Source organism: Pelophylax lessonae (genome assembly GCF_965119305.1).
Source record: "Pelophylax lessonae genome assembly, chromosome: 1".
Lineage (NCBI taxonomy): Eukaryota > Metazoa > Chordata > Amphibia > Anura > Ranidae > Pelophylax > Pelophylax lessonae.
The window spans coordinates 292,089,769-292,116,948 of record NC_138768.1 but is presented as its reverse complement, the minus strand read 5'-3'; the positions used below and the strand labels follow the sequence as shown (position 1 = coordinate 292,116,948).

Below are 27,180 nucleotides of genomic sequence, written 5' to 3'. Positions count from 1 at the left end.
CTTTTATTTGCATAGAGGTATACTGTTTTTTTTTTTTTTTAATCTGCACATACTGAATATATCTGAGCCCTGAGATAGACCTGTATCTCCTACAAAGTACATTATTGTATAAGAAAAATTGTCAAGATCCTTACCATTATTCTGCCATATTAAAGTGCAAATATGTGTTGTACCCAGGCATAAGCAGTTGTATATAAAGAAGTTTGGGAGTTCATTTAAAAAGCAAGATAGAATAGTAAAGCATATTGTTTAAGTGTACCTATTTTTTTTATCGGAAAGTATATATTAAACAGAGTTTTGGAGGAGTTTGTGGATCAGAATTCACATTTCTTTTGTTTTCCTACCCTTTTTGGCCATTTTGTGCTAAACCCTACTCTTCTTTCTTATCCTGCTGCCCTTCATCCCCTGTGGATGGGTTCTCACTGACTTCAGTTGGTGCATCTTCTTGTTGTTCACTATTATTTTTCTGCTCCTCAGCTACTTCTTGCTTATCACTTGTAGTTTGTTCATTAGCATTTTCCACTACAGCAGCATCCTTCTCAGTGTCTTTAGGCTGCTCCTCGGATATATTCTTATTGTCCTTGTCACTACTGGTGACCTCAGAGCCTTCCTGTCCAGCTTCAGCCTGCTCCCCATTTCCTTCGTTTTTCTCCTCTTTGCTAGATGACTCCTCCCCTCCTTCCTTACTATCCCCATCATCTGTGGGCTGATCCTTTCCGCCTTCCTGCTTATCTCCATCATCTTTAGCCTGTTCCTCACCCCCTGCTTTTTCCCCTTCATCTTTAGCTGGCTCCTCACTTTCATCCTTTTTCTCCCCATTAACACTTTCCTTCTTTTCCTCTTGCGCTTCCTCTGACTCCACTTGATCTTTAGCTTGATCTGCAGACCCTTCCTGTAGCTCCTCTCCATCTTTAGTCTTCTCATCTCCTTTCTTTTCCTCCTCCCCCTGTGTTGATTTTTCCTCACTCTCTACTTCCTTTTTCTCCTCCCCACTTGTGGACGGTTCCTGTTTGTCTCCTTCCTCTTTCTCCTCCCCATCTTTGGACTGCACCTCATCTCCTTTTTTCTCTTCATCTATGGATTTATCCTCCCCTCCTTTATTCTCACCATCATCTCTAGCCTGCTCCTCACTGCTTTCTTTTTTATCCTCACTATCTTTGGCCTGCTCCTCTTCGCCATCTGTTTTCTCCTTCTCCTCTTTGGACTGCTCATTGTCTCCTTTTTTGTCATCCCCATCTTTGGACTGCTCATCATCACCTTCCTTCTTTTCATCCTCATCTTTGGATTCCTCTTTATCACCTTGATTTTTGTCATCCCCATCTTTGGATTCATCATCATCGCCTTTCTTTTTGTCGTTGCCATCTTGGGATTGGTCGTCATTGCCATCCTTTTTATCATCACCATCTTTTGGCTTGTCACCACTGCCATCCTTTTTGTCATCCCCGTCTTTTGACTGCTCACCATCTCCTTCCTTTGAATCTCCACTGTCTTTTGATGACTCACCACCTTCATCCTTTGCATCTCCACTGCCTTTTGACGACTCACCACCATCATTTTTGTTATCACCACCTTTGGACGGTTCACCACCATCGTTTGTGTCACCTGTATCTTTGGACTGCTCACCACCATCCTTTTTGTCATCACCATCTTTGGGTTGCCCAGCAGCTAGAGAATTTAAAATGTGTTCTATATGTTCGTCTGTACTGTCTGTAGAATTCTGCCTTTTATTTTGCATAGGGTTGCTGCTGTCATTGAGTTCATTAATACTGCAAGAAAATAAGGGAAATGTGAGTGAACATTTAAATGCTACAAGGCAATATTTTATTAAAATGTACCTTACATTAAAGTAGGTAGGTTTCCAGTTTTTGTTTTTATCCCTTACCTGACACTGATCTGTAAAATCCCATTGAGGAGGTTCAGCTGTTGCAATAAGGTATCAATCCCAGGAGGGACAATCTGCATGAAAAATTACTAAATGTCAAAATAGGGGCAAAAACATACATAGGGGAGGTTGATTTACTAAAGGCAAATATACTGGGCACTGAAAGATCTGAGGGGGAATCTCTGAAATGAGGGAAAGCGCTGCTGATTTCTATCATCCAAACACGTAAAAACAAAAATGCTGTTTTTTTTTTACTGTATCCTTCATGTTCCCCTCAGATCTAGAGCAAGTGCACTTGCAGTACACTGACTTTCTGCTTTTAGTAAAATCAACCCCAAAGTATTTTAGGAAATACATTGTTATGATTGGGTAACTGTGTATAGCCTCTCTTTAGGTAATAAGTCCTTTTGGCTCAGTTTGAGGTGGAAAGTCTGACGGGGTCTCTGATATGGTATAAATTTAATTATTTCCATCTATCATCATATTACTTTATCTATCTTACCCATTCCACTTTTGGACGATTGTTTGGTGCATACACTATATACCCGAGGGATACCCTCCCAAAGGCATGGAAAGCTACTGACTCCTTCCCGTATACCTCTGCATCTTGCCCTTAGTCTTTTTAGGATTTGTTTTTTATGATTGTGGACAAGCCCTCTGAACATACAAAAACCTTTGCGGGTCCGGAAGAAACACGTAGACCTAATTTGAAAGAGACAGATTGCTTACCTTTATGTATCCAATGTCTACATAGTTTTTAACTGTCTTTAAAAAAATTGTGTTTTTTTATTAACTTATCTGCTCTGTTGAATCATACATGAGTGACATTAGGGTATATTTAAAGTCCCAAAGCCTCCCTTACCTTCCCTTTACTATACATATCGGGATGATACCCTACGCCACTCCATCAGTGTATGTGTAAAATGTATACTCCATTCCACACTTACTTTTCTGCTTAATTAGTCCATCAGAAGAATCTGTCTGTAAATGTAGGGGTAGGGCCCCCTTGCACAGATGGAAACGGAGAGGAGAGAGGGATTGATCTGCTCCGCCTCCTCCCACTCTATACCCTGTGTCTGCCTGCCTGAGAAAGGGGATGTGTGGGCAGGAAATTTGAACTACTGCAGCTAGCAGATACATTTGGCATTATGATTGATGCAGCTGTCTAAGCCTGCAGAGACCAGCCTGGGGTGAGTAAGCTCTGCACTATAACTGAACTCTGCTCATCTCCCTCCCTTCTCTCTCCCATCTATTTCCCTTCCCACCTCTGTTCTTCAAACTTGCCCAGTTGATTTAATGTCCAGTTAGCACTTAGGGCAACTGAACTCTGATGTAAGGAGCACTCTGCTGGATTTTGATGTAAGGGAACACTCTGCCAGGCTCTGATGTAAGGGGGCACTCCACCAGATTCTGATGTAAGGGGGCACTCCACCAGATTCTGATGTAAGGGGGCACTCCACCAGATTCTGATGTAAGGGGGCACTCCACCAGATTCTGATGTAAGGGGGCACTCTGCCAGGCTCTGATTAAAGGAGACATTGCTGTAAGGTGGTGGCACTCTGAGGACACTGATATAAGGTGGGACTCTGATGTATAGGGGGAAAGCTGGGGGCTTTGATGTAAGTGAGGACTCTGGTGTGAATGTGGCACACGTCCTAACTGCTAAACTCCAAATGTTGCTTTGTTTTGACAGCAGGGAGACTTCCCTGCAGTCAGTATACATTGATCAATGCTATCGGCTACAGCAGGGGCCCCCAATTGAGCAGAAATTTTCCTAAAGGCTGGGTTTGTGGAAAAGTAATGTCCTGGTGTTTTTTTTTGTGCCTGTAAGACTGTCAGCTGTTGTGCAGTAATTAGTATTTTGTAGGTACAAGAACTGTAATCCCCTTCTCTGCCCTGCTGACCCCTGTCCTCACCCCCCCTGACATTTTTCACTGCATCCCCACATCAGACCGGCTAGATCCAGCCCTGCAGGATACTAGAGTGTAAGGGTCCTTTCACACGGGGCGGACTGTTTTTTGATCTGCTCCAGCACTTTTTTTTTTTTTACGGACACGGATGACACTTGTGTCATCCGGTCCGTATGTCTGTTTTATCATCCCATCCGTTTGCGGATGATAAACAGAGATAATGTATGTCAATGGGATCGCGGATGTCAGCGGATGACACCGCTGACATCCGTTTTTGCGTCCGTTACGTTTTTTTTAAACGGAAGAAAAATAGGGTTCTCTTCCGTTCCAAAAAACGGAACAGATCGGAAAGGACGCAAATCGGATGTCAGCGGATGGTCATCCGCTGACATCCGCAACCTTATTGACATGCATTATGTCTGTTTTTCATCCGTTAACTGATGGGATGAAAAACGGACATACGGGCCACCCGTTTGAAAGGACCCTTACTGGAGACAAAAGCAAGGTATTTTTTTTTTACTTTAGGATACAGCTTAAGCAAAAAATCTAACTCTTCATTTTATTAAGGGTAACAGGACTTTCAAGCAAAGTGATTTAAATGTTCCATAATTCAGTTTTAAGTTAAGCAAGATCGGATGTTTTTTTTCCTTGAGAACACATACTGCTATCCACTTTCACAATTTTTAATTTATTCCCAACATATTTCCTCTCTTTCCTGCTTTGAAATATAAGAGTCCTCATTTTAATTTTACATCTAATGTTTAATCTGTCCTTATTTTGCCTACCCTGATTCCTTTCTTTCCCTTCATCAACATGCTAAAGACATTTAAAAAAAAAAAACGTTCCCTTTTTATTGCATACCTTATTTAAGACCCAATGATGTAACCATTGTACTTCCTTATACAATACCTTATTTAAGACCCAATGATGTAACCATTGTACTTCCTTATACAATACCTTATTTAAGACCCAATGATGTAACCATTGTACTTCCTTATACAATACCTTATTTAAGACCCAGTGATGTAACCACTATACTTCCTTATGCAATGTACTGGGCAGATTATGTGTGTGGGGGGTGCTGTACAGAGGTTCCTGAACACAACACCCTGCCTCAGGACTCCTCTCAAATGTCCTTAACCCAGATGCAGGAAATGAAAAGAGGAAGGCTCTCTTAAAACTGCTGACGCTTCTAGTGCACACTGTGAGATGCTTACACGGGCTGGAGTTTAGTTTTATTGATCTCTTTTTTTTACAGAACCCAGTCTTTTACTGCCATGGTTATTGAACTAGTCTCAGTTAGATTCCTTTTTTGAATCAGTTAGATTCCTAACAGAGCCAGCACAACCCCTTGGGGTGCATAATCACTGGGCTCAAAGTACCGGAAAACAAAACATCCCTCACATGGCATTACATAAGCAAGGCTCTGCAGTAGGAACCACCCTATACGGGAGGGTAGGGGGTAGTGATGATGGTCTCTGTTATAGGGCTTGAGATAGGCTTTAATTTATAACAGTAGTTTAAAAGCTCAAGTTGATAAAGAACCATTCAATGTTCCTTGCTACCATGTCTTTGAAGGAAGGTACTTCAGTCTACAAATCAGTCATAGGTACCTGAACATGCGGTAAAGTGGCAATTGATCCATTTTTGTAGATTTCGTTCATGGTTCTCTGCAGGTTTACAGCTTGCTGTGTCACATGTTTCAAGAAGGCAGAACTCTCTCTTGTCCGCTCGTGAGAATCACCTAGCTGGAAGCAAAGACAAAGAAAAGGATGAATGACAAACCTTGATGTTGCTTGCTAAAATGTTAACACAAGAAAAGAGCGCAATTGCTCAGGACCATGATATTAACCCAAAGGCATCCAGGATGTATATATGAAAACAAGGATAAAACAAAAAGATACGGCAACAATGGATAAAAAGTCCAATAAATCAAATGTCCATACAAACAGAGGCGGCCATCCAGGGGGACCAGAAGTGGAGTCCCAAAATGCTGCAGAAGAAAAGAGGAGGAGAACAGTAGGTGCCTCTAAGTGTAAAAATACGAGATTTATTGGAGATTAATAGTAAAACAACTCACAAAATCAGAGGAGTTAAAAGCCTGTAAACTGATGTCCTGTGTGAAACGTCAGTGGGCTTCTGGCAACAGCAGATGCTTTAAGGAGGGATCCTTGCACCGTGATGAAAAGCCGGCTGATCGGTGAGCAAGGATGGCCCGACTGATGCTGGCTGATGGACAAGCAGAGAACGAGGCCGCGCAGGAAGCCATGCTGGAAGAGGAGGTGATGTCACAAAAGTGTGACGCGTTTCAGAGCTTGCTGGCTGCGATGACATATGCAGCGACGCTCCATCTTCAATAGCGAGAACCTCTGACGTTTTACACAGGACATCAGTTTACAGGCTTTCAACTCCTCTGATTTTATGAGTTGTTTTACTATTATTCTCCAATAAAGGAGATATTTTTACACTTAGAGGCGCCTCCTGTTCTCCTCTTTTGTTAAAATGCCTGCAGCTTTATGGCAGACATTAATATGGAATTAGCCAGGTATTTTTTTCCCCATGTATAAATAATAAACCAGGGTCAATGTAGCTATGAATATTTGTTTGAGTTCTGAGAGGAAGTTGGGGGAAAACTCACACAAATACAGATTTTAGGCACAGAAGTCCTAATGAGAATATCCAGAAAACCAGCACTAAAAGGATAGGATTCTTAATAGGTTTGGGGAAGCAGGGTGTTAAACTTGATAGCGTAGTAAAATACTGTCCAAAAAAATAACCGGTCATTTTTTAAAAACTTTTTTGGCATTTAAGTACATACAGTAAATTCTAAAATATATTTAACTATTTTTCCCCATTTGTTTCTGTACTGGGATAAAACATCAGACTAAGCCTGGCCATACATGGTTCGAATCTCGGCCGAGATTCAAACCGTTAATGGGCAGGCTGAATGTACAAAGTTGATTGATCAATTGATCAGCCCATGGTTGCAGGAAAGAAAATGGCACCGTGTAAGGGTGGCCTAACTTTATTTATTGATAGCAGTCACCAACAAATGTGTACATATCATGAATAGCAACACTTGGATGTCTCTACTGCACCCCAGGAACTCCCAAATGGCTTTGGAGCATTGATAGCACATCCCATATTGCATTGCACAAGACCTAGTAAATAATTAAGGGGCATCCATATTGCATTGTTGGATGTGATAGGACTGTTGTTGCTATGTGCGACTTTCTTATAACTCGAAATGTGCTGGGGACTTCTTTAGCATCTTGAAGCACAGTGGAGGCAGTTTTAAAGTGGTTGTATAGTCTTAGGTTTTTCACCTTAATGCATTCTATGCATTAAGGTCAAAAACCTGTGAAAGCACACCAAACCCGCTGGGTATATTAGTCTATGGTTCAGAGCAGCTCACTCGCAGGAAAGTCACAGATGCACTGCGCTGTGATCAGTGTGAAAGCAGCCTAATAGTTATTAACCCTTTTATAGGTGCAAATATGCCTATTGCAAAAACACAGTGTATGTGTTGTTTTAAACACTGACCTTCTTTTCCTCTTCCAGCTTCTGCTGGCATTGCTCTCCAGGCTGCTAGAAAGGTCCTCGGTGAAGTGCACTTGGTATCACTCCACCTAGGACAGGAACCAGTGCTGCAGAGGAACCATCTGCCTTTTTGGCTCCTACCTCCTCTGAGGCCGACTGCTTCCTCCGCTACCAGCGCTGGCTTCATGCACTCTGGTGCTCTGGGATGGCAAGTCGGCGCATATGCTTCCCTTGTTTGAAGTCACGGGCCAAATCAGAAGGCTCTGCAGGCCACATGTGGGCCAAGGGCCATGGCTGTGCACCCCTGCACTACTAATTAAATGTAATTAGGATCTGGCTATATTATCTGTCATTTAATACAATTTAGTAAGACCCATAGGTGGCTCATTTTGACATTCTAATTGCTTGTGATAAGACTCTTAACAGTTTTTCTCTTATTTACTTTTTCAATAAAAAAAGGTTCTAGCCTTCACTGTATAATGTTGCTTTGATGCAATATCTAAAACAGTGATGTATTGCTAAATACTGCAGTAACAAGATAATAGTTGGAATACACAGTGGAAAATCATTCAAAATATGCGCCATGTTTGAACCACATTTTGCTGTTAGAGTACATACCATGCCTCCTATGAAGTCCAGCATGAGCTACTCCAGAGCCTGTATATAGTTATTAACTAATATGCTGTAACAGACTGCACACAGATGCAGTATTAACTACAGGTCACCATTCCCAAGTCCTGTGTATAGTTATTAACTAATATGCTGTAACAGACTGCACACAGATGCAGTATTAACTACAGGTCACCATTCCCAAGTCCTGTATATAGTTATTAACTAATATGCTGTAACAGACTGCACACAGATGCAGTATTAACTACAGGTCACCATTCCCAAGTAACAGTAAAAGCTCTTGGGTAAGAAGTAAAAGTGTAAGCATAGCCAAAGTAGGAAGTAAAAGTTAGTTGGGAAGGATTAGAGCAGGTCTTTTTTTTTTTTTTTGTCTGTATCCCTGCTAGGTAGATTCAATCTCAATATCTGTCCTAGTGACCAATGTCATTGAAAGAGAAAGTAAGCAAAAATCGAAAAGTAAGTCGCTACGAAAGCAGAAGGTAAGGAGAAATCTTCCAATGACAACTGGCAACTAAAGCCTCGTACACACGCGTCGAAAATTGGCAGGGAATTTTCGTCCGACGACCGATCTGCCGATTTTCGGCTTGTTAGTATGATGCTTCCGACAACCGACTACGACTTTTCGGCCGAAAAAAATCTGGTGTGCAGGCTATAAAATTGTTGTCCCCCGTCAAAACATTTTCGTGCAGTCAGTACAGATTTCGACCGGGAAAAATCTTATGAGCAAGACCAGGCATGCTCAGAGAAGAAAGAACACAAAGAAAGCAAACCAACACATGACATCACTTCCGAAGTAGAATTTTGTCGGGCGAGAAAATTTGTGTGCAGTCTTGGCACATTCCAACCAACAAAACACCACTCTGGACAAAAGACGGACGATCGGTCGGCCGATAATCGTTGCGTGTATACTAGGCTTAAATCAGGAATAATTTGGCATCATGCAATATAATACAAAAAACATTTAGCAGCGCTTAAATATGACAAGGATCACACCGCGTGTCTTCCTATAGGGTGAACTAAAAAAGTCCTATCCAGACAGAATCTAATTCGATCAGTCTTTATAGTTCTTATGCAGATGATATGAAGTTTCGTCACCGCACCTGGTGTGTCCACTCCCCAGTGAAATTTGCACTCACCAGATCTCTTAATTGGAATCGTTTCATATTAACCCTCCTCCTCAAAATGGAATTACAAAAGCTGACAATTCAATCGATACACAATATCACTCAATAATATCCACTTCCCCTCATGGGATCTCAAAGGATATCAGTACCTTGCATCCATAAAGGAAATAGGCCACATAGCGTAATATTGCGAAAAAAAACGATGTTGTTTATTAAATAAAAAACCCTCCCTATATGCACTCACAAGCATAAAACAATATAACAGCATTTCAATATCCAAAAAGGTCCCACATTGGAAGATAATTTGTCACCTGCTCGATCCTGTACTCTCTCCATCACCTCTCCCAATTGAATTGCGAGCGGCGATACCTGGGTCGAGATTGACGGACGGCAAGGATGGGTGTCACGTGGTGCACATAAGGGGGTGGGGGGGTTTATTTATTAAATAACATACTTGTGGAGTTGGGGAGTGGACACACGAGGTGTGGTAATGGAACTTCATATCATCTGCATAAGAACTATAAAGACTGATCGAATTTGATTCTGTTTGGATAGGACTTTTTTAGTTCACCCTATAGGAAGACACGCAGTGTGGTCCTTGTCATATTGGTTGAGCGCTGCTAAATGTTTTTCGTATTATTTTGTATGATGACAAATACTCATGATTTATAACCAAGTTTAAATAGCAGCAGCTAGAGGTTGATTTACAATCATTTTTTGATAAGTGTTCTTTCCTCTGCTACATGAGCTCTTGGGTATTTGGGCATTTGGTTCATTTGTTTAGTATTTTGACAACTGACAAGTGCTGGTTCCATCTGGAATCGCACATGAATGAGCTCCATCTTCCTGTGCAATTCAGTGTGATGCAATTTTCGGCCCATTAATTTATTACTGAAAGTGCCGTTTTACTATGCTAGATATATCTGGCTATACATGCACTTAAAAGCAGATCTATTAAAGTGTCACTAAACCCACATCATAAAAAAACTATCAATAAATGGTGTATTACATGCTGTTCATACTTATTCACTATGAGATTTGTTTTCTGTATTCTGCAAAAAAAGCTGGTTGATCCTGCTGCTCTCTATCTCCCCCTTGTGTCCAATTTAGCTAGGGATTTTGCAGCTGTGGTGGCAACTCTGCACATGCTCAGTTGTCAGTGAGTTTCTATGATGAGCATTTCCTCTCTATCACATCTGAGCAGCCCATGTAACTATAGAGTTACACATGTGGGTGTATACACAGTGGTAAATAACAGCCCACTCCCTCCATTCCTCCTGTATGCCTATTAACCAGCTAGAAATAATGGGGTGGGATATTACATCTTGATTGATGGAGGCTTCACCTCCCTTTAATTCTAAGACACAGGATGGAGGGGCACGACTGGCAGAAATGCACCCACACCATGGTATTGCAAAACAATAATAACGATTTGATTTCAAATAGCAGAGGACTAGAAGCTCCTCCTGCCACTGTTTCCCTACAGACAGGCAAAGAAAGAGCTGGGTTATGCAACAGCTTTATATCAATTAGGAAAAGGGTACTTAGATGTTTTTTTTTTTTATTTATTTATTACAGTGCCATCATCCATATACAGAAATAGAAGGGACAATGTAAATTAAACTTTGTGTGTTTAGTATCACTTTAATTGCTCAGTCCCATGTGACAGGTACATGGTACCTGCCCACCACTGGCAGAAAAAAATTCAAAGGGAAAGGCAGCTCTAAGGTAGAAATATAACATTAAAATCTGAACCATGCAGGATATTATCCCTGCCGTGAAACACAAATGCTGGTCACTTATTGATATAACTTTTGTTGTACACTAGATATTTTATCAAACAACAAATCTACTTACCACTGTTTTGTATATGGTATATGTTTCCTTTTCATGCTGCATTGCTGATCTAAATTCTGCTTTACTGGTATATGCAAGAGCTATCAGATGGTGGCTGCATGAAAGAAAAAAAAATAATCATTTTATTTTTTGTTTTTTTGTTTTCAGAGAAAGGGAACATTCACAGCAATAGTAGCAACAAGAAATAGGAGTCATTGGATGTTTAAGAACTGTATTGTCATTGAAAAGCAGGACATGATGCTGGTGAAATCACTAAAAATAACCATTTGTCACTTTACCCTACTTTTATAGCATAAACTTTTTCACATTCATTTATTGCTAGGTGCATTTCAGAAGTATATCAAAACCTCTTTCCACTAAAATTGATATATTTATTTTTTAGTTATAAAAAATATTTAGAATGCAGAATTACAGGATTTAGAATGTTGTTACAAAGAAAGAGGACTCTACACTAGGGGTTGTCAAACTTTTTAAAGGAATGGCAAATTTACTGTTGGGGTTGCCAGTCCAATGTTAGGAGGAGAAAAAAAAATCTTTAGTGTCCGATGTCAGTGGGGATAGAAAATTCCCAATGCATCAGTGGTCAGCAAGAATCAAAAAATACCCCAGCTTCAGTGAGAATAATAAATGTCTCAACATACAGTGTGAGGAATAGTGCCCCCATTGCTGGTGTCATTGGGAGGAATAGTGCCCCACTGCTGGTGTAAGTAGGAAAAAAAGTACTCCATCGTTGGTGTCAGTGGGAGGAATAGGTTTCATTGTTGGTGTCAGTGGGGAGAACTGTGCCTCATCCTTGGTGTCAGTGGTGAGAACTGTGCCTCATCCTTGGTGTCAGTGGGAAGAAGAGTACCTTATTGTTGGCGTCAGTGGGAAGAATAGTGCCTCATTGTTGGCGTCAGTGGGAAGAATAGTGACTTATTGTTGGCGTCATTGGGAAGAATAGTGCCTCATTGTTGGTATAAGTGGGAAGAATAGAGCCTTGTTGGTGTCAGTAAGAATAGTGCCTTATTGTTGGCGTCAGTGGGAAGAATAGTGCCTCATTGTTGGTGTCAGTGGGACTGGGAAGAATATGCCTCATTGTTGGTGTCAGTGAGAAGAATAGTGCTTTATCGCTGGTGTCAGTGAGAATAGTGCCTGATTGTTGGCGTCAGTAGGAAGAATAGTGCCTCATTGTTGGCGTCAGTGGGAAGAATAGTGCCTCATTGTTGGCGTCAGTGGGAAGAATAGAGCCTCATTGTTGGCGTCAGTGGGAAGAATAGAGCCTCATTGTTGGCGTCAGTGGGAAGAATAGAGCCTCATTGTTGGCGTCAGTGGAAAGAATAGAGCCTCATTGTTGGCATCAGTGGAAAGAATAGTGCCTCATTGGTGGCGTCAGTGGAAAGAATAGTGCCTCATTGTTGGAGTCAGTGGGAAGAATAGTGCCTCATTGTTGGCGTCGGTGGGAAAAATAGTGCCTCATTGTTGGCGTCAGTGGGAAGAATAGTGCCTCATTGTTGGCGTCAGTGGGAAGAATAGTGACTTATTGTTGGCGTCAGTGGGAAGAATAGTGCCTCATTGTTGGTATAAGTGGGAAGAATAGAGCCTTGTTGGTGTCAGTAAGAATAGTGCCTCATTGTTGGCGTCAGTGGGAAGAATAGTACCTTATTGTTGGCGTCAGTGGGAAGAATAGTGCCTCATTGTTGGTGTCAGTGGGACTGGGAAGAATATGCCTCATTGTTGGTGTCAGTGAGAAGAATAGTGCTTTATCGCTGGTGTCAGTGAGAAGAATACTGCCTTATCGTTGGCATCAGTGGGAAGAATAGTACCTTATTGTTGGCGTCAGTGGGAAGAATAGTGCCTCATTGTTGGTGTCAGTGGGACTGGGAAGAATATGCCTCATTGTTGGTGTCAGTGAGAATAGTGCTTTATCGCTGGCGTCAGTGAGAAGAATAGTGTGTCATTGCTGGTGTCAGTGAGAAGAATATGCCTCATTGTTGGCATCAGTGGGAAGAATAGTGCCTCATTGTTGGTGTCAGTGAGAGGAATAGTGCTCCGTTGTTGGAATCGCTGGTGTCAGTGAGAGGAATAGCATGCCATTGTTGGGAGTCAGTGGAAGGAATAATGCTCCATTCTTGGTGTCAGTAGGAGGAATAGTGCCCCAATGTTGGTGTCATAGGGGAAAATAATGCCCCATTGTTTGTGATAGAGGAAGTAATAGTGCTTTATTTGTGTCAGTGGAAGATACAGCTTTCTATGGGTGTCAATGGAAGAAATAGTGCTCTATTGTTTGTATCAGTGGGAGGAAAGGTACCCCATTGATGGTATCAGAGACAGGAATAGTGATTTATTTGTTTCATTGGGAGGAAAAGTGCTATACTGGTGTCAGTTGTAGAACAGTGATCAATTGTTGGTGTCAATGGGAGGAAAAGTGCCCCATTGTTGGTGTCATTGGTGGGAATAGTGCCCCATTGTTGGTGTTAGTGGGAGAAACAGTGCTCTATTGGTGTCAGTGGGAGGAAAATTACTCTATTGTTGGTGTCAATGTGAGCCACAGTGCCCCAACATTGGCATGGGAGGGAGGAAGAGTGCCTCATAATTGGAGTAAGTGAGAGGAATAGAAAAGCTCAATTTGGTATACGATGAAAAAGGGACTTCTTATTGCAGCCTCCAGTCTGCAACAAGCAGAGTTCCTGGAAGATCCAATGTGAAAGGTGAATAGAGATACTTTGTAGTCCAGGAAATATTATGTTAAAAAGCACACAGCACCTAAGTTAGATTCTACAATCTGACTAAGCATTCCTTTCTTGCTTTCAACCCTTCTCATCATAATAACATGGAATGTCCTTGCTCCCTACAAATAGCCAAGATTTAATATTACCAAATAAAAGCTTTTCCATTCAAACATAATGGAACTCTGTTTAGTCTATTGCGTTATGTAAATGACAGCATGACTGGAGTTAGGCTTTGGAAGTGGCTGCCTATGATATACAGTTGTGCTCAAAAGTTTACATACCCTGGCAGAATTTATGATTTCTTGGCCATTTTTCATAGAATATGAATGATAACACAAACTTTTCTTTTACTCATTCTTAGAGTTTGGCTGCTGCCATTTATTATCAATCAACGGTGTTTACTCTTTTTAAATCATAATGACAACAGAAACTACCCAAAAGACCCTGATCAAAAGTTTACATACCCTGGTGATTTTGGCCTGTTAACATGCACACAAGTTGACACAAAGGGGTTTGAATGGCTATTAAAGGTAACCATCCTCACCTGTGATCTGTTTGCTTGTAATTAGTGTGTGTGTATAAAAGGTCAATGAGTTTCTGGACTCCTGACAGACCCTTGCATCTTTCATCCAGTGCTGCACTGACGTTTCTGGATTCTGAGTAACGGGGAAAGCAAAAGAATTGTCAAAGGATCTGCAGGAAAAGGTAGTTGAACTGTATAAAACAGGAAAGGGATATAAAAAGATATCCAAGGAATTGAGAACACCAATCAGCAGTGTCCAAACTCTAATCAAGAAGTAGAAAATGAGGGGTTCTGTTGAAACCAAACCACGGTCAGGTAGACCAACTAAGATTTCCGCCACAACTGCCAGGAAAATATTTTGGGATGCAAAGAAAAACCTACAAATAACTTCAGGTGAAATACAGGACTTTCTGAAAACATGTGGTGTGGCTGTTTCAAGATGCACAATAAGGAAGCAGTTGAAGAAAGATGGGCTGCATGGTCGAGTCTCCAGAAGAAAGCCATTACTACGCAAATGCCACAAAATATCCCGCTTACAATACGCCAAACAGCACAGAGACAAACCTCAAACCTTCTGGCACAAAGTCATTTTGGAGTAATGAGACCAAAATTGAGGTTTTTGGCCACAACCATAAATGCTACATTTGGAGAGGAGTCAATAAGGCCTATGATGAAAGGTACACCATTCCTACTGTGAAACACGGAGGTGGATCACTGATGTATTGGGGATGTGTGAGCAACAAAGGCATAGGAAATTTGGTCAGAATTGATAGCAAGATGAATGCAGTATATTATCAAAAAATACTGGAGGAAAATTTGCATTCATAAGCCCGGAAGCTGCGCATGGGACGTACTTGGACATTCCAACATAACAATGATCCTAAACAAAAAGCCAAGTCGACCTCTCATTGGCTACAGCAGAATAAAGTGAAGGTTCTGGAGTGGCTATCTCAGTCTCCTGACCTCAATATCATTGAGCCACTCTGGGGAGATCTCAAACGTGCAGTTCATACAAGACAGCCCAAGAATTTACAGGAACTGGAGGCTTTTTGCCAGGAAGAATGGGCAGCTTTACCATCTGAGAAGATAAAGAGCCTCATTCACAAATACCACAAAGACTTCAAGCTGTCATTGATGTTAAAGGGGGCAATACACGGTATTAAGAAGAAGTGAGGTATATAAACTTTTGATCAGGGTCATTTGGGAAGTTTCTGTTGTCATTATGATTTAAAAAGAGTACATACAGTTGATTGATAATAAATGGCTTCAGCCAAACACTAACCATGAGTGAAGGAAACATTTTTGTGTTATTCATATTCTCTGAAAAATGGCCAAGAAATCATCAATTCTGCCAGGGTATGTAAACTTATGAGCACAACTGTACATGACTTTCTGCTGAGTCTCTATACAGGCGGAACAGAAGTGGCCAATACATTTAAACCATATTTATGTCTTCTGTCCTCTCCTCCCTCCGGGTTTACACAACATGTATGTGCATGTGTGTGTGTGAAAGGGTCCAAGGCGTGTGAGTGGCCCTAAGATATGATATGACAAATCACTTCTTTAAGTGTTATGACTTGCCAAATGTCATTTTATTCTACATTAGCCTGCATTTTAGATTGAGTAGCTATGCAACAGATAAGCAGCTTCATGTTAATACCTGGAGGGGTAAGAGGTGAAAATGATCCTGAAAAACATCAAGAGTTTAGAAAACCGTGTAGCCAAAGGGCTGTATAGTTTTCCGCTGTCGGAACAGCATGACGCTAGATTTAACTGTGTCAGGTAAAATTAATGTTTTCTAGGTATGTGCACAGTCACAGATGAAGCCATGGCAACACCCTTACTATGTAAAAGTCAGCAGGATGAGTTTAGCTAGAAGGAAAATTGTGTACACTAATGTTCTGGGTCAGAAGAACATCCGGAGACATCATTTTAAACATCAAAAAGGAGCCTTCAAGAGTCACAGAGTTCTATGTCCATGCAAGTATCATCTCCTTTTTTGTATTTAAAACCTAACAGCACTTTTTCTGGCAAACATGCATATCATTATGGGTGGGTTCGCATACACTATATCAGCCCTCAAAACTTCCACTCGCCTGCTCGCATTTTGCGAGTGGAATTTAATTGAGGGCGAGTGCTCTAGCTTGGCTTAGATTGTGGTCAATGGTGGTGGATCGAATGGCTCGGCTCGGGCTGGGGGCAGGTGGATAGGATGGCTTGGCTCCGCTCGGGGCGGTTCGATCAGATGGCTCGGCTCGGGCTGAGGGCGGGTTCGATCGGATGGCTTGGCTTGGCTCCGGGCGGTTGGATTGGATGGCTCGGGCTGGGGGTGGGTGGATCGGATGGCTTGGCTCGGGCTGGGGGCGGGTCTGCTCAGCTTTAGACAAGCCACCTCCCCAGTCATCTCTATGGAGGGCTCTGTGAGCCGCACTGCACACTGGGAAGTGTAGTTTCCAGCACAGCACCGCAGATTTTCGCCTCACTTACATGCCGGACTTGAGGCGGCAGAGGGCAGCGAGGAGGAGGAAGAAGAGTCAGCAGCAAGAACTTAAACTTCAGGTAACAGCCTACTGGGGAGAAGTGAGAACTGAGACGTTGGGGAGACCATCAGAGAGAGACAAGTCCGAGTGTGTAAGTTTGCACAAGCAGGCAATGTACAGGGATGATGGGTGCAGGCTGTTAACTTATCGTACCAACTGTACTGGCTTCTGAATGGTTGCTATTAGGCCCCATGTACACCTAGCATTTTATGCACAACATGCATATGGCAGCCCATTCATTTAAATGGGGATAAACTACAAAAAGGCAAAGTAGCTCATTGAGCTTTTTCTGCATTCAGTTTTTTTTTATTTTTTTTATTTTTACACCACTTATTTTACAGTGCTTTCACATTTTTGCATGCAGAAAGACACATGTCAGCTTGTGGTGTTTGGGATGCCATTAACAACGAATGGCACAGAAAACGTGATGTGGTTTTAGCATGTTTTATAAATGCGTGCATATGCAATTTTGCATGCGTTTACAAAACACATATGAACACAAGTATGAGTGGAGCTTTAAGGATGGGGTCGGTGAGAACCCAGAAAGAAGGTGTCACTCCTGCACAATAATTTAGCGTAGCGCACCTCTCAACCCTACAGTCTGTTCGTAGTGCACCTCTCAATCCTGTACTCTGTATGTAGTGTATATTTACTTAACAAGGCAGTAATGATGTTTACAGTGCCTGTGCCCATATTATTAAAGTTGTTGTTGATAAATATTTTTGTAACCTAATTCTGCATACAACATTTAGAGCCCATTCAGACTAGCGCGACACGACTTTGGGGGGCGACCTGTGAAGTCGCGTGCACCGCTGTGCACCGCGACTTCGGCGTGACTTGCAGAGACTTCACATAATGGAAGTCTATGCAAGTCGCCTCCAGGTCGCCCCAAAGTAGTACAGGACCCTTTTTCTAAGTCGGAGCGAATTGTCAATCAATGGACCGCGACCGAGCACGACTTGTCAGGCTGACAAGTCGCCTGACAAGTCGCGCTAATGTGAATGGGCTCTTAAGGGCTCTTTCACACGGGCGTTCCGATCAGATCCGCCTGTCAGTTGATCGGATGCCCCATTCAGCCCTATTGAGCAGTGGATGTCAGCGGTGACATGTCCGCTGACACCCGCTGCCATCCGCATCCGATCCTGTCCGTGAAATCCGGACGGATGGAAACCCTATTTTTCCATCCGTTCAGGGATCGGATCGGATGAGAGCGGACAGGTGGTCCGCTCTCATCCGATCTCCCCATAGAGAGCAGCGGGGCTCTGATACCTCCCTCTCCGCACACAGTGCATGGACAAAGCTGTCATCCGCCGGCTCAGCGGGGATCGGCGGATTGATCCCCGCTGAGCAGAGCACGGTCCGCAACGGAATGCGGACCGTGTGAAAGAGCCCTAAACAGTGTAATTTAATGAGATAACTAGGGGGGCGTGTTTAGGGGTAGAATTATAGGCGAGGCAGGGTAGGGGCTGGGTGGGGCAACTGGTGGCGAGTAACCCTTAAGGCCTGGCTAGTAGCTCAGGACTTGAAATTTTGAGCCCTGCACTATATTACCTCATAAAAAAATGGTGCCCTGAAAGCTGGCCCATAGAAGCACTGAGAGTCAGATATGACTGAACAGATATCACACAAACACTCAAGCACATTAGAAGAGGAAAGTTTTAGGCCTCATGCCTATGGAACCTTTGCCCAAAGAGTTAGAAAATGGGTGTATTTGGGTGCCCAGGTGGCACAGGTGCAGCACACAGACCACACAAATCAATGACAGGCTGCAATACGTGGCAGCTGTATGCTGTTCTAAGCAGGACTTGCTTACAGGGACATTCCATGTTTGGGGCAAACGTACCTGTACGCATATGGCCTTGTACATGAGTATTGTTAAAAACAGCATACAGCCATCACATAATGCCTGCCTTTACACGCATAAGAACTTTAACAGCATCCCAGTCTTAGTCCGTAAGGTTCAATATTGAGTTGGCCCACCCTTTGCAGCTATAGCAGCTTCAACTCTTCTGGGAAGGCTGTCCACAAGGTTTAGGAGCGTGTCTATGAGAATGTTTGATCATTCTTCCAGAAGCACATGAGGTCAGGCACTGAGGTGGATGAGAAAGCCTGACTTGTAGTCTCCACTCTAATTTATCCCAAAGGTGTTCTATCTGGTTGAGGTCAGGTCAGTCAAGTGTGAAGTTCTTCTACACCAAACTCGCTCATCCATGTCTTTATGGACCTTAATTAGTGCACTGGTCCAAATCATTTACTGGAGGGGGGATTATGGTGTGGGGTTGTTTTTCAGGGGTTGAGCTTGGCCTCTTAGTTCCAGTGAAGGGAACTCTCAAGGCATCAGCATACCCAAGACATTTTGGACAATTTCATTGGGGATGGCCCTTCCTGTTCCTATATGACTGCGCACCAGTGCACAAACAAGGTCCACAAAGACATGGATGAGCAAGTTTGGGGTGGAGAAACTTGACTGGCCTGCACAGAGTCCTGACTTCAACCTGACCGAACACGTTTGGGATGAATTAGAGCGTAGACTACAAGCCAGGCATTCTCGCCCAACATCAGTGCCTGGCCTCATGAATTTGATTCTGGAAGAATAGTCAAACATTCCCATAGTCACACTCATAAACCTTGTGGACAGCCTTCCCAGAAGAGTTGAATCTGTTATAGCTGCAAAGGGTGGGCCAACTCAATATTGAACCCTACGGACTAAGACTGGGATGCCATTAAGGTTCAATTCATATAACATATGAATGTGACCAGCTCTCAATGGAACCGATTCACACATGTCCGGGGGGCCACAGAGCGGTTTCCTAAAGGGTCCTGCATGTTTTTGGGTCCGCTTCAGGTGTGAATTCAGGGAAAAATGTGTCCCTCAATCACACCTCAACCGGTGAACAGAAACGCACCTGATCCCTGACTGCAAACCGCAGCCAGACATATGTGAACCCAGCCTAAAGTTTAACTAAAAAATAAACATATATGATGCAAACTGTCACTAACAATAAAACAATATGTTTTTCTGAGTCACCTCTGTAACAGTTATAATAACTGCTGATTCTTCCAGCAGATCCATTCTTTTTTTCACTTTCTTTAACAGGGTGACAACACTGCTTACTTACCAATTCGATGTGGTCACAACAACTTTTGCAAAGTCTAAGCCATGAGGATAAAAGCTAACCATTATATGCACTCCCTGTCAGTGTTACATCTTAACTCCTGCAAATACTGCCAAAATGGCAATTTTTATTTTCAGAACTGCATCACTACTGCGAGCCAAATGTTTGACTCGTGATTTTAGTGTGGCCCCATTCATTACATTGGAGATTTCGACAGGCGGTGCTTCCTGCCAAACTCTTAAGCTGCCATTCACACCGGTGCGACTCGTCATGTCATTTGACAGGCCCAAATTGCATGACAAGTCGCATCCTATTGTCAGCAATGGAACTATTCAAATTGGTGGGACTCCGACTTTGTGGTGCCGCACTGATTTGAAAAAAGGTTTCTGCACTATTTTTTATGATTTGAGGTGCGACTTGCAAAGACATCTGTGCATTAAGTCACACAGATATCAGCCAAGTCACACCTGAAGTTGCACTGACCTGCGGCTTTTAAATTAACTGCTTCCCGACCACCCGCCGCCTTTTTACCTTGGCAGGGTGGCTCTGCTGCGCAAACTGACGTAGACCTACATCGGTAGTGCGCGGGAAGCCAGGGGCGAGCGCGTGCCACTGCGCTCCCGCCCCACTCGGCAGCGGGGAAGCCGATGCACGGGTCAGACGGCTCCAATTGCCGCCTGACACCCGCGATTGATCCCCGCTGGTAGAGAAGGATGGTCAGCTGTTGTAAACACAGCCGACCGTTCTTCTCCCTGCAATGATAAGAGAGCCCCTGTGATCCCTCTATATAGGATCACAGGTCTCTATGATCATTTCAGAAGCCACTCCCCCCACAGTTAGAATCACTCCCCTAGGCTCACATTTAACCCCTTGATCACCCGCAGGGTTATCCCCTTCCCTGCCAATGGCATTATTACAGTAATAGTGCATATTTTTAGCACTGATTACCGTAGTAATGTCACTGGTCCCCCCAAAAGTGTCAAAAATGTCAGTTAGGGGTCCGATCTGTCAGCCGTAATGTCACAGTCCCGCAGAAAATCGCAGATCGCCGCCATTACTAGTAAAAAAAACCAATAAAAATGAAATAAATATTTACCGTAGTTAGTAGACGCGATAACTTTTGCGCAAGCCAATCAAAATATGCTTATTGCAATTTATTTTACCAAAAATATGTAGCAGAAAACAAATTGGCCTAAAATATTAAAAAATTTTGATTTTTAAATTTTTTTTGAGAATGTCATATAACAGAATGTGAAAATTGTTTTTTTTTTTCAAAATTGTCGCTCTTTTTTTGTTTATAGCGCAAAAAATAAAAATCGCAGAGGTGATCAAATACCACCAAAAGAAAACTCTATTTGTGGGGAAAAAAATGACATCAATTTTATTTGGGCACAGCGTCGCCCAACCGCGCAATTTTCCGTTAAAATAACGCAGTGCCGAATCGCAAAATAGAGCCTGGTCAGGAAGGGGGCAAATCCTTCCGGCCCTAAAGTGGTTAAAGTCGGATTCAGTGAGAACAGGAGAGAAATGTAGCAATAAAATTTACGCACAATTATGCAAAGCATTGCTGGTGTGGCAGTGTACACTAAACAGAACCATGTCCGCTTGTAGGTGGGTGGTTGGGGGGATGGAGAGAGGGGCAGTAAAACCTGTTGCTTTTTTTTTACTGTCCTTTGTAAAGGAAGTTCAAGGGGGGCTTAGAAAAACAAATAGGTTCATTTACTATAGAAGTAGAAAATGTTTTCATTCAACTAATAATTTTCTGTTGTGGACTGATTAAAGGCATTTTCTAGATGGAAATCGCAAGAAATGGTGTCAGCCCTGCCCAATTGACTTTTGCAAACTACTGAATTTCTCCCACTCTCCTCAACATGGGAAGGAAATGTTCTATATTTCATATAATAACTGTGAGGACTATTTAGACTCCTTGCGATAAAATAGGAAGTGTACACAGTATACAGGACAGCTCTGAATTTCTGATACAAACAGATATAAAATATTATTTATTATAAATAAAAATATAATAGTAGTTTTAAAAATGTATACAAAGGGGTAAATGAGTTAATTGTTAGGGTTTATATACACTTTAAAGTCAAAATGCAGCCAAAAGCAAAAGCAGAAAAGCATAAGGGACAAAACTTACAGTCAGTAGGATGTGTCCCTTGTGATGATTCCTCTTATTATAGTAGTATTTCTTCTATGTCCTCTTCTCCCCACACCCTGCTGCTGCCATAATCATCCAGTGTAGCAGGAGGTTAATACAACTAAGGGGCTGTGACAGGTTCTCATAAAAAAGGTCCAAAAATGGTCCAAATATTCCTCCAAGCTCTGCCATTCACAGAAGCTGTAGTATAGCTGTAGTACAGCTTTTATGAATGGAACAGAATCTAGGAATGGAGCACAGATGGGTGATTAAGAGCTCCGCCCCCTCCATTCAGAGATCCTGTTCTTTTTATAGAAGTTGTAGTAGGATGGAGGAAGATTACTAATAAAAAAAAGAGGAATCAGCACCAGGGACACATCCTGCTGATTGTAAATTATGTCCCTTATGCTTATTTTTCTGTTTTTGCTTTTGGCTTTAAAGTACACATGTACTGAGATAATATGGAGGATGCTTGCCTAACCTCTCCCTCTGAAACAAAAATGCTGGTTTTCTATCTGTCATGCTGAATCAGTGGTTTCAGTACTTTCCGAATCACTATCTAGAACAAGTATGTATATCTAGAGCTGTCATTTCCCGCTGACTTTCCTGATCTGCCTTCCTGTTCCAAGGTACTGACTTATAAAGTACTAAAGTCAAACAAGTCAGCAATGGCAGCCTCTCTACTTCAATCAGGTATTATTTAACATAAATAGCAATATGCAATAGCCCATTGCAGCCATGCATTTATAATATTCACTATTCTAGCTGGAGTTAAAGTAAAGGTGTCATGTGAGAAGTACATGGGCTGCCATTGCTGATCCCTAGTTTTGGAAAATGCTAGTTGCCTGGCTGCAAGGCTAGCTTTAGTCACTGACCCAGAACATGTACGCAGATCAGAAGAAGAAAAGTCGGCAATCTATATCTACATATTTGTTCTGGGTCAGAGACTTGGGGTGAGATTTACTAAAGCTGGAGCACTCAGAATCTGGGGCAGCTGTACACGGTAGCCAATCAGCTTCTAACTTCAGCTTGGAACCTGGAAGCTGATTGGTTTCTATGCAGAGATGCACCAGATTTTGCACTCTCCACCTTTAGTAAATAACCCCCTTGGTGTTCAAGCCACACCATCAGGAAGGAGAGGTCAGTAATGGCAGCCCCCTATTTCTCTCCTGTCCTGATGTAACCTTTGTGAAATGGTTTGTGTAAAAAAAAAAAAAAAGTAATGTTCACAGGGGTTCATTGCCTCCGTATATCGGCCAGGAGACAGATGCCGGTGGAGGCTGTGGCCCTACATGGGGACTCGTGAGTTATTCTTGTCTTCCTACCTTTGTACATTACATAGCAAGGAATGTTGTTATATTTGCCTGATATTTTGCAGTGTATCACATGTTTTACTCATAATCTGTTGGGGGGGTGTCTATGTGGGTCGATATTGATCGGCCCTTGTGGGCGTACCTTCAGATAAATAACATCTATCTGTATTGCGTTCTATGATGCTATGTTATGTTACAGTTGCTGTATCTTTGGCATACCTTTAAATAAAGTATTTACAAAAAAAAAAAAAAAGTTTTTCTAAAATTCAATGATAAATTAGTCAAATGCAGGAATTTGAAAGGAAGCTGGTATAATGTGAGGGGTAGAGGATACTATATTTCCCAACCCATCTCTGTCTTCTTGTCCAATTACAGCACGGACAAAAACTTCCAGTTGTCTATGTATGTCTTCCATTTCCTAGGAGGGTGAAGGCAAGGTGCTGCTGGGAGGGTCACCATTAAAGTCAATCCATTGTCCTGCAAGGGCAAAGCACAGTTTTGCTTTAGGCCCCTTTCACACAGGCGGACCGTTCAGATCCGCCTGTCCGTTTTTTTGGCGGATCTGAACGGTCCCCCCATGCATCTCTATGGGGGATCGGATGTCAGCGGAGACATGTCCGCTGACACCCGATCCAATCCGATCCGTCAAATCTGGACAGATGGAAACCCTATTTTTCTATCGGATCGGATGGGATCGGATGAGAACGGAACCGGCGGTCCGTTCCCATCCGATTTCCCCCATAGAGATGCATGGGGAACTGACAGCTGTGTCTCTGCACACAGCGCAGAGACACAGCTGTCCTCCTGCTGCTCAGCGGGGGATCGGCGGCTCGATCCCCCGCTGAGAAAAGTGGAGTCCGTTTGACGGACACACTGTGTGAAAGGAGCCTTACAGTTCACACACAAAATTAGACATTTTCCAATCAGCCAAACCCCTTCACTTGTGGGATCAAATAGGATTCCATCACAAACTGGATGAATTTGTATGAAACAGTGACTGGGTAAGTAAAACTTATTTTTTTGTAGATATAAGAAAATTTCAATGGGATTGAACTGATTGTTTCTGTGATGTGTGTGGGTTACCCTTACAATCTTTGACATAAAATCAACTTTCGATATTTAGAAATGTCATCAAAATAATTAAGAAGCAAAGCATACGAAAAACTGTGCTATAACAAAGAGCCTACACAGTGTACGGCATGCAGTGTATAATTTCAAATTAGATACCTCAAGGCCACATCCAAGGATTTCATTCCATAATATTTCCTGTTAGCCTCCAAGGCTTTTTCAAGAAATCGGAGAGATAAGTCACATTCAAACACAGCTTGTAGAACTACACCGATATTGCTCTGTTAAGATGAGAAGATAGGAAACAGTGAACAAGGTGGAAGTCATTAGAAGTCAGTTCTGTTGGTTTCATTGCACTGATGAAGCCATGACATTGTTGCTTACTGCATTGTTCCTATGTACAATGAGGATTCCTGTGATCTACACTTTTTGATCTCTCAGATCACCCTTAGTCTTACACTGGGTATGGCTCCAATCAAACATGAGGGGAGCAGTACCCTCTGCACAATAATGCCATCACTGTGTACATTTTTACTGAAGGATTGTCCTGATAAAATATTTATTTTTAATCAAAACCAGAAAACATTTGCATATAGTAACTCATACAAAAGTAAGTACACGCTGTGAAGTCTAAAAAAACAGAAATGCTTAAAACTGTTTGCTTTACTATTGTCAGCTTCCTTCTTAAAGGATGGCTCCAAACAAAGCGCAGTCATAAGCCATAAAAATAGCTGTATCTGCATCCTATTCTGAGATATACTGTCTGGCAGAAACGTTACTAGTCCTTAAATGCCCACTATAAACACAAAGACCTGCCTCTGATTGTATACTTTGTGATCACTGCTAAGCAGATTGTATTATGCATTCAGTAAAAAATACAGATGCATGTATTCCTTACAAAGGCATGTGATAAGAGTTTCACCTCAATACAAAAAATATCAAAAATCACATGATAATTATTGTTATGACTGGCATTCCCCTTTATGTAGCCTCCATGATTAAGGCTAAATTGTGGAAATTTAAGCTTTTTGCACCCAACAGACTGTTACCTAATCTTTTACACAACGTATGGTGCTTTACGACTTTCTAAAATTGTTTAATATGTATACAGCAACCTTTTTCAACCTTTTAACCCCTGAGGAACCCTTAAAATCATTTTAAAACCTAAATCATCAGGGGTTAGTGGGAATATGCCCCTTAAATTGGTGGTTAGTGAGAAACATACCCCTCCCCCCCTCCTATTCCCTCCCCACACCGCATGCACACGTTACTGTGGTGGTCAGATTGCTACCTTTACAGATAGCTAAAAAGATCATTGGTGTCATGCTTCTCATTGTCAAGTGGAGTTGGCCCTAAAACCATGCAAGCACCATCAGATGGAAGTTCAACCAGCAACAAACTAAGGAATCTCTAGTAAGCTCTGGAGGAACCCTAGTTGAGAATGATTTGAGGTATTGAAGGTCCCCTACTTCTCTCCAGTTTCTGTGTGGCAGTGTGTCCACTCCCAGTCAGTTGTGTAACCAGTTTTTGGAAAGTGAGGTAAGGTAGGCAAAATGGCAGAGCCTTCTATGTCCTGCAGTGCCCAGTCAAAATAATAAAACTGTGAGGCACATGACTTTGCACACCTCGGAGTTGCCAGGGTCCGCTGGTGGTAAACAGGGAAGTGGTATAGTGTCCCTTCAATATTATGATTCCATTATCATTAGAGTACAATTGCAGAAAACAACAATGAAGACCAGATATTATTTTTGTGTACACACTGGATGATGGAATCATACTGTAGTTAATAAAAGAGTAGTCAGGGTCAACAATTAAAAAATAGGGAAGATTTGTTTGCAACAAATGTGCTAGTGTCAGTTTCCATCAGCATTTGCAGCCCTGTTTATAACCCATTCAATGCAATTGCTAACTTAGTCCTAGGTTCCCGTATTCTGACAGATAACCTGATCACTAACACCCCTCCAAAAATGTATATGTGAAAGCAACATTTTTCTTTTCTTAGTTGAATGAATGCATTTTCCTCTTCTTACTGAGATAAAGAAACAATGTCTGATCTTAAGGATTACATAATGTAGCTTGGGGCATTCATATACAAACTGCTTTTTATGATGAACTGCATTTTGACAAGCATATTGCTGATTTTTGTTTTTTCCAGACCTTCGCAATATAAAAAAGGACCTGTATGCCTAAACCACAAATAATTTAATGTAAAACGAGGTACACTAACATTCATAAATGTGTTGAAAAAATGATTTCATATTTGTAAAAAACAGATCTTACTGTAATATCTTTATGACTATGCAATAATAGATCTGAAACTTCTATGTATTTCTCAAAATTTTCTTCTATATACAATTTTTATATAAATCCAACTAGAATTTATGTTTACTAGTCTATTAATACAATCTCTAAACAGCCAAGTACTTACAAATAGGAGATGAAGGCAACCTCCATACCCCCTCTATGTGGATGAAGGCAACCTCCATACCCCCTCTATGTGGATGAAGGCAACCTCCATACCCCCTCTATGTGGATGAAGGCAAACTCCATACCCCCTCTATGTGGATGAAGGCAACCTCCATACCCCCTCTATGTGGATGAAGGCAGCCTCCATACCCCCTCTATGTGGATGAAGGCAACCTCCATACCCCCTCTATGTGGATGAAGGCAACCTCCATACCCCCTCTATGTGGATGAAGGCAACCTCCATACCCCCTCTATGTGGATGAAGGCAACCTCCATACCCCCTCTATGTGGATGAAGGCAACCTCCATACCCCCTCTATGTGGATGAAGGCAACCTCCATACCCCCTCTATGTGGAT

The 27,180-nt window shown here is 42.1% G+C and overlaps 1 protein-coding gene across 1 annotated transcript in view; it reads right to left on the bottom strand.

The window, feature by feature from the left end:
* Positions 1 to 296: 296 nt before the first annotated feature.
* Positions 297 to 27,180, bottom strand: part of LOC309544973 (clustered mitochondria protein homolog) — a 125,372-nt gene continuing 98,488 nt past the window's right edge. Inside the window, exons 22-26 of the mRNA XM_082244000.1 lie at positions 24,517 to 24,638; positions 10,944 to 11,037; positions 5,406 to 5,540; positions 1,883 to 1,956; positions 297 to 1,766 (exon numbers count right to left, since the gene is read on the bottom strand). Of these exons, the coding sequence (XP_082100126.1) occupies positions 371 to 1,766; positions 1,883 to 1,956; positions 5,406 to 5,540; positions 10,944 to 11,037; positions 24,517 to 24,638 (1,821 nt within the window). The 3' untranslated portion in view covers positions 297 to 370. The remainder of the gene's footprint in view (positions 1,767 to 1,882; positions 1,957 to 5,405; positions 5,541 to 10,943; positions 11,038 to 24,516; positions 24,639 to 27,180) is intronic.